A 13,244-nucleotide genomic window follows, 5' to 3' on the forward strand; every position below is an offset into this window, starting at 1 on the left:
AGAGGGAGGACCTTTGAATGTTTAGTTTAACATCAAGAGCTGGACGAGATGCCAGGATAAAGTCTCAATCAGGTAAGTACATAAAACTGCACAGACAAATGAAATCGTTTCCTCTGCAAGCTTTCTCTGGCGGTGGCCATTGTCTCTCCCTCATCCCTTATGCTACAAGGATTGACAGTGGTTGGAATAGGTGCCTTCCTTGTTGTATTTTCTTTCTGGTATCTGGGGTCTTGCTGATGGGGTTGGGGGAAAAGACTGCCCCTTCCAGGGTTCGCTAATTCCTAGATATAGTAAATGACTTGCCTGTGAACCAGCCAATCCCAAGTACAGGGACCCACCTATATATCCACCCGTATATCCACATTCTCTATCTGCTTCTTTTTTTTTTTTTTTTTTTTTTTGAGACGGAGTCTCGCTCTGTCGCCCAGGCTGGAGTGCTGTGGCCGGATCTCAGCTCACTGCAAGCTCCGCCTCCCGGGTTTACGCCATTCTCCTGCCTCAGCCTCCCGGGTAGCTGGGATTACAGGCGCCGCCACCTCGCCCGGCTAGTTTTTTGTAGTTTTTTTAGTAGAGACGGGGTTTCACCATGTTAGCCAGGATGGTCTCGATCTCCTGACCTCGTGATCCGCCCATCTCAGCCTCCCAAAGTGCTGGGATTACAGGCTTGAGCCACCGCGCCTGGCCTCTATCTGCTTCTTATATTCCAGGAGATAATATTCTTTCCCCCTAATCTCCCTATAGCCAAGTACCAGACAAGTAGGGATCACTCCTGTAGACCAGAGCCAGCCAACGTTATTCAAACAATCCAGTCCTGATCCTGTTCAGTTGCTTACCTTGCCTTGCTTATTCCTTCTCTTGAAAACCCTAATAAAGGCTTTTGTCCATGCTTTCCCCTTGCTCCTTCTGACCAACCCTGTTGCTTCCCTGTGTGGCCCTGTATGGTGTGCCCCCTCCTCTTGTAAATTATAGCTAACAAATTATCTTTTCGATGGCAATTGTCTCCTGATCTGTTGGCCTCACTATACCTGAATAACACCAAAATTCTGGTACATTTTAAACACTCAGGAATGTCCTTGCTTCCTTCCTTCTTACTCCCCTATCATTGAATCTCATTTTACTAGTCTATACAATAGGACAGTCATGTACAGACCACCAGTTCAGTCCTCCTTCCATAAAGATTTTAGCTACTATTGTCAATTTTCCTAAGCATATGTTTTAGTAATTGCAATTGCTATATAGATGTTTCCAGTAACATGGTCTCTCAGTGCCTTCAATCCTGTCTTCCAGTAATCTTGTTATCCATTCTACCTCAACTACTCACTGCCATGTCAAATCCTAAATAGTGCTGTTATCAATAACTGCAGCCTCCCATCATCTTGATTCTAAGAATCTTACTCTCTAACTTCTACCTCCTGTCTTTCTAGCTTATTCCCTTTAGGACTTAAATTCATTAATTGCAGGTCCTGGTGTAGTTAATCATACTACTTTTTTTTTTTTTTTTTTTTCTCTGAGATAGAGGCTTGTTCTGTCACCCAGGCTAGAGGGCAGTGGCGTGATCCTGGCTCACTGCAACCTCTGCCTCCAAGACTTAAGCAATTCTTGTGCCTCAGTCTCACAAATAGCTGGGATTACAGGCGCCCACCACCATGCCAAACTAATTTTGTGTTTTTAGTAGAGACAGGGTTTCACCATGTTGGCCAGGCTGGTTTCAAACTCCTGACCTCAAGTGATCCACCCACCTCAGCCTCCCAAAGTCCTGGAATTACAGGCATGAGACATCAAGCTCAGCCTACATTTAAATTTTCTCTTATCCTCTTACGTCCTCATTTCCCTCCTTACTCAGCTTAAATGCCTTTCACTATCATTGTATTACCCCCTTTGCATACAGCTTCAACTCTGTTGTTCCCTTTGAATTTGATTTGTATGTCAAAACTTCAAATCTTACATTCAACTCTGACCTCCCCACTTCTACATTCACACAGCTGAATGTGGCTGGAAAAACACAGTCATGCTAACCACCAGTAGGCACTTAGTGCTGTTAGTCATACTACATGCAATCACCTGTATTTCCTCTTTTTTTTTTTTTTTTTTAGAGATGGCATTTCATTCTGTTGCCTAGGCTGGAGTGTGGTGGTGCATTCATAGCTCACTGTAACCTTGAATGCCTGCACTCAAGTGACCCTCCTGAGTAGCTGGGACTACAGGTGCATGCCACCACACCCGGCTAATTTTTCTGTTTTTTGTAGAGATGGGGTCTTGCTGTGTTGCCCAGGCTAGTCTAGAATTCCTGGGCTTAAGCAGCCCTCCCACCTTATCCTCCCAAAGTGCTGAGATTACAGGTATGAGCCATAGTGTGTGGCCAATCACCTATATTTCCCTAGTCCTATTGGAGTTCCCACTTTCTTGGAGTATCATTTTATACTTCTCTTCTCTGAAACTTCAGCCGTTCCTCTTCATTCTCACTTTTGATGACCTGCTTTCTATTTCACTGAGAAAGTCAAAGCAGTGAGAACTTTTACAAACTTCTTCCATATGTATGCACATATTTGCATCTGTACCTATATGCTTTATTTTCCTCCCTGTTATTACTGATGAACTGTCAGTGCTTTTAAAATCAAATCCTCTATTTGTCCACCAGATCTCATTCTATTCCTTTTCACCTAGTCAGGGACATTGTTTCAGCAGTTTTCATCTTTCCACAGAAAACTTCTTCTGTCTTAGATCTCCTCACCTAAGCATGGTATATTCTCCCCTACCTAAAAAATGACTCTTTTCTGACCTGCTTTCACTTTCAGCTAATACTCCACCAGCTAAATTACCTAATGCTCTGCTCCTTTTCACATCAAAGCTCCTCAAGAATTATCTATCACACCCTCACCAATTCCTTTCCTCCCATCTACTCTTTTTTTTTTTTTTTTTTTTGAGACGGAGTCTGGCTGTGTCGCCCAGGCTGGAGTGCAGTGGCGCAATCTCTGCTCACTGCAAGCTCCGCCTCCCGGGTTCATGCCATTCTCCCGCCTCAGCCTCCGAGTAGCTGGGACTACAGGCGCCCGCCACCACGCCCGGCTAATTTTTTGTATTTTTAGTAGAGATGGGGTTTCACCGTGTTAGCCAAGATGGTCTCGATCTCCTGACCTCGTGATCCGCCCGCCTCAGGCCTCCCAAAGTGATGGGATTACAGGCTTGAGCCACCGCACCCGGCCTTACTCTTTTTTTTAATAGATGTAATATTCACATACTATAAAACTGACCATTCTAAAGTATATGAGTCAGTGGTTTTAATATATTCACAATGTTGTGCCACCAGCATCACTAATTCCAGAATGTCTTCATCATCCCAGAAAGAAGCCCCATAGCCATTAGCAGCCACCCCTATTTCCTCCTTCACCCAGCCCCTGGCGAACAACCTCCTTTCTGTCTTTAAGGATTTGCCTATTCTGGTCATTTCATATAAATGGAATTATACAATATATGGCCTTTTACGTCTGGCTTTCTAAACTCAACATGATATTTTCACAGTTCATCTATGTTGTGGCATGTATCAATACTTTATTCCCTTTATGGCTGAATATTTTATTATATGATAAATCAGGGGTCATAGGATCATCCTCAGGTTTGATGATTTGCTGAGAGGACTCAGTACTCAGCGTATAGTCATGCTAAAGGCTATGATTTACTACAGAGAAAAGAAACAAAGGGAAAAGCTGCGTGGGGCAAAGTTCATGAAAATCAAGGCATAAGTTTCTAAGGGTCTTCTCCCAGTGAGATCACAGAGGACATGCCTAATTTCCCCAGCAATGAGTTGTGACAATGCTTCTGAAATGTTGCCAACAAGAGACACTCATTAGAAGCTCCATGCCCAGGGTTTTTTTTATTGGGAATTGGTAACGTAGGCACTCCCACCCAACGTATACCCGAATTCCAGACTCCCAGGAGGAAAGTCTGTGTTCAGCATAAACTACTGCTTGCATAAACCGTTTAGACAGAGTGAGCCACCTTTACCTTTAGAGAATGCTAAGAATACTGCCCAAATCCACGTTTCCAGATATCAGCCAAGGGCCAAGCTTATAACTAAATCTTTCAAGGTATAGCAGTCAGGCCTGCTATGTTACCTATTTTCCCCTACATATGGATATACTATATTTTGTTTACCCAGTTATCAGATGATAGGCTTTTAGGTTATTTCAACTTTTTGGCTGTTATGAATAAATCCGCTATGAACATTTATGTATAAATTTTTTGTGTGAACATACATTTTCAAGTCTCTTATATACCTAGGAGTGTAATTACTGGGTCATATAGTAACCTTTTCAGGAACTGACAGACTCTTTTCCAAAATGACTGTACCATTTTACATTACCACCAGCATGTACAAAATTTCCAATTTCTCCATATTCTCAACATGTTACCTCTTTTTTAAAAAAAAAAAAAATTATACCTATCCTAGTGGATGTAAACTGGTATCTTATTGTTTTCATTTGCATTCCCATGATAGCTAATCATTTGTATTCCCATGATAGCTAATGATCTTGAGCAATTTTTGTATACTTATCAGTTATTTTTACATATTCTTTAGAAAACTAATCACATCCTTTGCCCATTGTAAAACTGGGTTCTCTTTATTGTGCTTTAAGAGTTCTGTGTATATACTGGAATACCAGACTCTTACCAGACATGATTTGCAGAAGTTTTCTCTCATTCTGTGGGTTCTCTTTTAGAGTATTCTGGAAATCAAACATCTTTAATTTGTGTGATTTCCACTTTATCTTTTCTTTTGTCACTGTGCTTTTGATATCATATCTAAGACACCAAGGTCATGAAGATTTATGCTTATATTTACTTAGAACAGTTTTATACTTTTAGCTTTTCCATTTAGGTCTTTGATCTATTCTGAGTTAATTTTTGTACATGGTATGAGGTTAGGGTCTAACTTCATTCTTTTGCATTTGGGTGTTTCGTTGTCTCAGCACCATTTATAGAGGAGACTGTTCTTTCCCCATTGTATTATTTTCTGGACACTCTTGTCAAAAATTAGTTGCCCATAAATGTGTGTTCTAGACTCAGTTCTATTCTACGGATCTACATGTCCACCATTCTTATGCTAGTACCACACAGTCTTGATTACTGTAGCTTTGTAGGAAGCTTAGAAAATTGAGAAGTGTGAATCCACCAACTTTGTTCTTTGCAAGATTGTTTTGTCTATTCTGGGCCCCTTGCATTTCCATTTGAATTTGAGGATTGGCTTGTCAGTTTCTGCAAAAAAAAAAAAAAAAAAAAAAAAAAAAAAACCCAGAGAAAAGTCAGCTAGAATTTTAATAGGGATTGCATTTAATCTGTAGGTCAATTCAGAAAGTACTACTGTCTTAACAATATTAAGTCATCTAATCCATGAACACGAAATGTGTTTCCATTTATTTAGTTGCTTTCGACATTGTTTTGTAGCTTTCAATGAATGTCTTATACTTCTTTTGTTAAATATATTCCTGCTATTTTATTTTTTAGAATACTATTGTAAATGGAATTATTTTCTAATTTCATTTTTGATTGTTCATTGCTAGTATATAAAAACACAATTGATTTTTACATGTTGATCCTGTATCCTGCAATCTTGCTAAACTTGTTCAGTGGTTTTTTTGTGGATTTCCAAGGATTTTATATATACAAATTTGTCATCTATAAATAAAGATAGCTTTACTTATTTCTTTACCATGTAGATACCTTTTATTTATTTTTCTTGCCTAATTGCCCTGGCTAAAACCTCCTATAAAATCTATAAAATGTTGAAAGAAGTGTTAAGAGGCCGGGCGCGGTGGCTCAAGCCTGTAATCCCAGCACTTTGGGAGGCCGAGACGGGCGGATCACGAGGTCAGGAGATCGAGACCCTCCTGGCTAACACGGTGAAACCCCGTCTCTACTAAAAATACAAAAAACTAGCCGGCGCGGTGGCGGGTGCCTGTAGTCCCAGTTACTCGGAGGCTGAGGCGGGAGAATGGCGGGAACCCGGGAGGCGGAGCTTGCAGTGAGCCGAGATCGCGCCACTGCACTCCAGCCTGGGCGACACAGCGAGACTCCGTCTCAAAAAAAAAAAAAAAAAAAAAAAAAAAAAAAAAAAAAAAAAGAAGAAGTGTTAAGAACAGACATCCTTGCTGAGCTTAGGAAGAAAGCTTTCAGTTACCATTAAAGTATGATGTCAACTGTGGGTTTTTCATGGATGTCCTTTATCAAGTTGAGGACATTCTCTTTTATTCCTAGTTTGTTGAATGTTTTATCATGACAGCGTGTTGGACTTTGTCAAATGATTTTTCTGCATTGGTTGAAGTGATCATGTGGTTTTTGTCCTTTATTTTACTGGTATGGTGTATAACATTAATTTTCTGAATTCCTGAGATAAATCTTTTTGTCATGGTATATAATCCTTTTTATATGCTGCTGGATTCAGTTTAAAATTATTTTGTTGAGGGTTTTTTTTATTTACACTAATAAGGAATGTTGGACTATGTTTTTCTTTCCTTGTGGTGCCTTTGTCCAATTTTGTATTAGTAATACTGGCCTCATAGAATGAGTTGGGAAGTGTTCCTTCCTCTCCTGTGTTTTTGGAAAAATGTGTGAAGGATTGGTGTTAATTATTAAACATTTGGTAGAATCTACCAGTCAAGCTATCTGGTTCTGTTTTTTTTCTTTGCGGGAAGATTTTGATTACTAATTCAATCCCTTTACTTGTTAATAGGTCTACTCAGATACTGTTTCTTCTTGAGTCAGTTTGTGTCTTTCTTGGAATTGTCCATTTCATCTAGATTATCTACTTTCTTTGGCATTATTATTATTATTATTTTTGAGACGGAGTCTCACACTGTCACCTGGGCTAGAGTACAGTGGCATGATCTTGGCTCACTGCAAGCTCTGCCTCCTGGGTTCAAGTGATTCTCCTGACTCAGCCTCCCAAGTAGCTGGGATTACAGGCAACCCACGCCCGGCTAATTTTTTGTATTTTTAGTAGAGACGGGGTTTCACCATGTTGGTCAGACTGGTCTCAAACTCCTGACCTCGTGATTCGCTCGCCTCGGCCTCCCAAAGTACTGGGATTACAGGTGTGAGCCACCGTGCCTGGCTGGCATTATTTTTTGTTTTTATTTATTTCCATAGGTTTGTGGGGGAACAGGTGGTGTTTGGTTACATTGATAAGTTCTTTAGTGGTAATTTCTGAGATTTGGGTGGACCCATCACCCAAGCAGTATACACTGTACCCAATTTGTAGTCTTTTATCCCTCACCCTCCTTCCACCCTTTCCCCCACCAATCCCCAATGTCCATTGTATCATTCTTATGCTTTTGCATCCTCATAGCTTAGCTCCCGTTTATGAGAACATACGATGTTTAGTTTTCTAATCCTGAGTTGTTTCTACATCACAGGATAGTTCTCTCTCAGGAATATTCTGCGTTGTCATTTTCAGTCTCATATCCCAAGCTCTGAAGGGCATAGGGATCAACTCAGGCCACGTGCATGGATACTTGACCATTGATGGTTGCTGAACCTTAGCCATTTATGCCATCTCGGTAAAAGCAATGCCTTCCAAGCAAATCTCTGGAATAATTTTACTGAAGCGTGACAGAATTCGCATGGAAGAAGACAGCTCCTGAAATATCCATGACAGCTACCACAGACATAGTGCTCACTGCCCCAACAGGAGCCGGGGAGCCTCCATCTGCCACGCAGTCCCCCAAGGGGAAACAGAGGCATCAAAGGTTCCAGGGATGAGGTGGCAGTCAATGTGGGCAGCCAACGGCAGCCACGAGTTCAATTTTTTGGCATTATATATTACTTTTTAACATTTAACATTTTTATAGACTACTTTTCAAAGTTTCTGCTGTTTATTTTTTGTTTTTATTTACTTATTTTTGAGACAGGGTTTCACTCTGTTGCCCCGACTGGAGTGCAGTGGCATCATTACAACTCACTGCAGCTTGACCTGCAGAGCTTAAATAATCCTCCCACCTCAGCCACCCAAGTAGCAGGGACTACAGATACACGCCACCACACCCTTCTAAGTTTTTAAATGTTTTGTAAAGATGAGGTCTCACTATATTGCCCAGGCTACTCTTGAACTCCTGAGCTCAAGCAATCCTCCTGCCTTGACCTCCCAAAATGTTAGGATTACAGGCATGAGCCATCACACCCAACTTCTGCTGTTTTATTTTATTTATTTATTATTATTATTATTATTTTTTGAGATGGAGTCTTGCTCTGTCACTCAGGCTGGAGTGCAGTGGCACAATCTCAGCTCTCTGCAACCTCTGCCTCCTGGGTTCAAGCGATTCTCATGTCTTAGCCTCCCAAGTAGCTTACAGGCACCTGCCACCATGCTCAGCTAATTTTTGTATTTTTTTAGTAGAGACAGGGTTTCTCCATGTTGGCCAGGCTGGTCTCGAACTCCTGACCTCAAGTGGTCTGCCCACCTTGGCCTCCCAAAGTGCTAGGATTACAGGCATGAGCCACCGTGCCCAGCCAGTTTCTGCTGTTTTAGATTGACCTTTCTTCAGTTAGTCCAAATTAAGAAGGTTTAGTATTATATATGAAAGTGGCACACTAAGGAAACTAGCATTCTTTCTTTTTAAGAATCACCAATGTTATTTAATTAATATTTTATATTTTGTCTTTTAGGATTATATATTCATCAAACAGAAACATAAAAAACTATGAAGAGGAAATTCTTAGGAAAAAGATAGTGGAGACTGGGATATCACAAAAGCAACTTGACATCAGTTTTCCACAGTGTAAAAACTCATCTGATTGTTCTCTTCAGAAGCATGAAATTCCAGAGGATATCAGTGACCGAGATGACGATTTCATTTCCAATGGTGAGGTATTTTTTATGGAGTTTTATTTATAGCCGTGAAAATAATCATATTCTGGTACAGTTACAGAAAAGCATACTTCAAAGATATACTTTGCTGATTTTTTTTTTTTAATAAGCATGGAGAACTGAAAACACTAGTATTGTTAACTCCCAGTTTTTCCCAAGTAATTGGAGATAGGCTTATTATGAATAAATCCATACATAACTCACAATTCTCCTTTTAGCCACTATGCCTCTGTGTTATTGTCCTTATAATCTATAGAGATAAAGAAGCTTTAGCAGAGTCAGTTCTGTTTAATACCCTAACAAAAATGGTAGCCTAGTTTTATGAATATTAAGTGGTTAAGAAATACATAAATACTATAATACATATGGCATTTTGCCATGAAAAAGGCCTGAAGTTTGCTTGTCGAAGTGGATTTCAGAAGGGTTGCAGCTTGTGAGTTGTTGCAGATTTATGGAAAGAGAATATTAAGGAGGGATGCATGCATAGAGAGAGGTTCTGACAGAAAACCTGAGGTCCCTGGATCAGAGAACAGACCATTTATCACTTGCAGAGCATCTTAGTGCCAGTTCTCAGCTCCTAAACTCTGTGAGGCACTGCAGTGAGGGCCTGATGTTACCCAGCCCATGCAGTGGGATTGCACCACTGAAGAGGAACACCAAAATTAGGAAACTTTAAGCTTTCACAGGTTGCTGGCAGATCTTCCCATTCTCCTCTCTAGAGACAGAAAGACCTTTCTTTGGAAGGTAAATCTTTGGGAGGGGAGGAGAAGGTAGTTTCCTTACCCTGTAATATAAGGAAATGACTTCCAGAGGAGGAAGGTTTCTCAATTTTCTGAAGTAATACATATCTCTAGTTTCCAAGGCATGTTTGCTGTTTAATCATCCTTTAACCAAGTTTACTGGTGCTCTGCTCGGACAGATCAGACCATGCTGACACATAAAAATATTCATAGAAAAATGTCTCCCAATAGTTGGTTATCTGAAGTCAGATGGGAATTTATAAAACCAGATATAGATGAGTGTGTCTTATAACACATGCAGTAAACTGAGGTATCTGGTATTTAGGTGTGCGTGTGTATTTAGGTGTGCATGGCTCAGTTCAGCTGAGTGCAGCTTTCTGCATTAACTTAGTGTTTCTCATCTGAATTTTGCACCTAAGCAAATACAAAATTTATGTTATGCTCAAAATGTTCCCTAATACATGAATTGTATTGGATCAAACTCATGTTTTTCAAAACAAGTGTTAGAGCAGAATTGATTGTATTTGAAAACATTTGTTGGGCTAAAGGATCTTATTACTGGTGTGTAAAGCAACAATTACTCATCTGATTTATCCTGGTTAGATTCCTGTTATATTACAGTCAACATATCTGTTTATGAGTGAATGAATAGACATTCTAGGCCTTGAGGTAGATCATTCATATGCTTTATTTAATTTCATCTCATAAAACCCTAGGAAGTGTTACAGACTGATTTTATCAATAAGACCCAGATAGGACTCTAAGACTCAGAGAGCATAAAAGACTTTCCTGAGGTCACACACAGCAATTGACAGAGCTGATATTTGAAATCCAGTTTTCTTACTCTAGTCTAGAGCTCTGTTGTGGCTCTATGGCAACCCTTTAAAGTGGCCAAATAAGTTGTGAGTTTAAGTGAAAAGAGCCTCTGCCTTTTGACTGTTTTCTCCATCACTCCATGGAAAATCCCCACGTTCACCAGTAACCTCCTAGTTGTCAGATTAGCAGACATTTTTTTGTCTACATTTTATAAACCTTTTTGCAGCCTTTCATACTGTTAATACTGCCCTCCTTGAAACTTCTGTTTTCGGTGACACCATGCTTTCCTGATTTTCTTTCTTGGCCAATTCTCAGTCTTTTTTACTGATCTATCATCTTTCTGCCCCTTAAATAAATGGTATTCTGTAATTTTTTTGAGCTTCATATCCAATCACTGACTAAACATATCTGTTAAAGTTTACCTTATTTTTTTATTTTTTAAATCTTTATTGTTTTTAATGAGATGGGGTCTCACTCTGTCACCCAAGCAAGAGTACAGCGTCATGATCTCAGCTCGCTGCAACCTCTACCTCCCAGGCCCAAGTGATCCTCCCACCTCAGCCTCTCGAGTAACTGGGCCCACAGGGGTGACCACCATGTCTGGCTAATATTTTGTATTTTTAGTAGAGATGAGGTTTCCCTGCGTTGCCCAGGCTGGTCTTGAACTCTTGAGCTCAGGCAGTCCACCCACCTCAGCCTCCTAAAGTGCTGGGATTATAGGCATGAGCCACTGTGCCCAGCCAAAATATATCTTAAATATCTCAAATGTAACCTGTCCCAAATTCAACTTGTGGGACTCTGTCACCAGTGACTGATCTTCACCAGATCTACTGGCCAAAGTTTGTTGACAAGCAAAGTTATGATAAACAGTTGTTAAAAGAAAAACGTTAGATAAAATAAACCTGAGTGTATTGAACAAAGAACAATTCATGAATCATGCAGCACTCAGAACCAGAAGAGGTTCAGAGAACTCTGCTCTACAACTGGTCAGTGAGTATGTATAAACAGAACATGGAAGTAAAGTACAGAAATGACTTGATTGGTTATAGCTAAGTGTTTGCCTTATTTGGACATGGTCAGATCAGTTGGCTGCTTGTGATTGGGCAAAGCTTGGCTGCTTATAATTGGCTGAGATCTAGCTATCTATTACCAAAAATAAACACTCCTAAGTTAGGTTAGGTTTTAGTTTGTTTACATACTAAGGTTGCAGTTCCTTAAGTAGGAACTCAAAGTATGGAGGCAGCCTTAGTTCAAATTTAAGTTAACAATTTCTGCCTTTAGATTAGTCTCTTGATTGTGAGATCGACCAAAACCTTGGGCATTGATGCCAGTCTCTTGATACCATCATAATGGACTCATTTGGTCTCAGAGTAGAGCTTACTGGTCTCCATGTCAGGTCAGTTAAATTATTCTTTACATTCTTGCTGTTTTAGTCAAAGTTAAGACCATTTAATGCACAATGGATGGCAGCATACAAATATTTAAGACTCCTGAGAGGATATGGTATGCCAGGGATGCTACTATCATGACTATCAGGAGGCTAATACCAAAAGACAAAAGTGTACTGCCAGGCGTGGTGGCTCACGCCTTTAATCCCAGCACTTTGGGAGGCCAAGGCGGGTGGATCACGAGGTCAGGAGATTGAGACCATCCTGGCTAACACGGTGAAACCCCATCTCTACTAAAAATACAAAGAAAAATTAGCCTGGCGTGGTGACATGCGCCTGTAGTCCCAGCTACTTGGGAGGCTGAGGCAGGAGAATGGCGTAAACCCAGGAGGCAAAGCTTGCAGTGAGCTGAGATCGCACCACTGCACTCCAGCCTGGGCGACAGAGCGAGACTCCGTCTCAAAAAAAAAAAAAAAGTGTGCTCCTTTATAGGGGCCCCTACAAACCAAACTGATCAAAATTAATCAAATAAAAATTTAGGCAAGATAGAGAGTTCAATAATATTTGAGTCAAATTGGTCATAGTCTGTTCAGGGAATGATGGTGATTAAGGACCGTAGTTTACTGTAGAATGATCTGATTTCAAAAGGTATCCAAGTTTGTGACCAGCCTGGGCAACATAAGGAGACTCTGTATCTATAAAACATAAAATTAGCTGAGCATGGTGGTGTATACCTGTAGCCCCAGCTACTTGTGAGGCTAGGGTGGGAGGATTGAATTGCTTGAGCCCAGGATTTTGAAGCTATAGTAAGCTATGTTCATGCCACTGCACTCCAGCCTGAGTGACAGAGCAAGACTCTGTCTCTAAAAAATAAAATAAAATTTTTTAAAGATAATCCAATATTGTTGTTAGCCTGATAACACAGGTCATAGTAACCTAGAGACCCACAAGAAGAAACATAGAGATTAGAAATTTTTCTAAATTCTAATTAAGAAGTAATTAATTCTAATTAAAAATTAGAAAAAGATATTCATGAAGAGGCTTCATTTTTGGTGTATAATTTTGTGATAATACTACCTATATTTAAATATGTATATTTAAAAGTATACAGTCATGTGCTGCATAAATGACATTTTGGTCAACAATGGACGACATATATGACAAAGGTTTTATAAGATTATGATACCGGATTTTTACTGTACCTTTTCTATGCTTACATACACAACTACTTACCATTCTGTTACAGTTGCCAACACTATTCATTGCAGTAACACGCAGTGCAGGTTTATAGCCTAGGAGCAGTGGGCTATACCATATGGCCTATGTGTGTAATAGGCTATATCATCTAGGTTTGTGTAAGTACACTCTGTGATGTTCACACAGGAATGAAATCAGCTAACAACATATTTCTCAGAACTGTCATTAAGGGATGCATGACTG

At 40.1% G+C, this 13,244-nt stretch overlaps 1 protein-coding gene across 1 annotated transcript in view; it reads left to right on the plus strand.

Moving 5' to 3' along the window:
- The window catches only part of LOC104667804 (AP2-interacting clathrin-endocytosis protein), a 106,696-nt gene that overhangs the window by 14,324 nt on the left and 79,128 nt on the right, over positions 1–13,244 (plus strand). Inside the window, exon 3 of the mRNA XM_010370374.2 lies at positions 8,659–8,855. Coding sequence (XP_010368676.2) covers positions 8,659–8,855 — 197 coding nt within the window. The remainder of the gene's footprint in view (positions 1–8,658; positions 8,856–13,244) is intronic.

Source organism: Rhinopithecus roxellana, chromosome 8 (genome assembly GCF_007565055.1).
Source record: "Rhinopithecus roxellana isolate Shanxi Qingling chromosome 8, ASM756505v1, whole genome shotgun sequence".
In the NCBI taxonomy this organism is placed as follows: Eukaryota; Metazoa; Chordata; class Mammalia; order Primates; family Cercopithecidae; genus Rhinopithecus; species Rhinopithecus roxellana.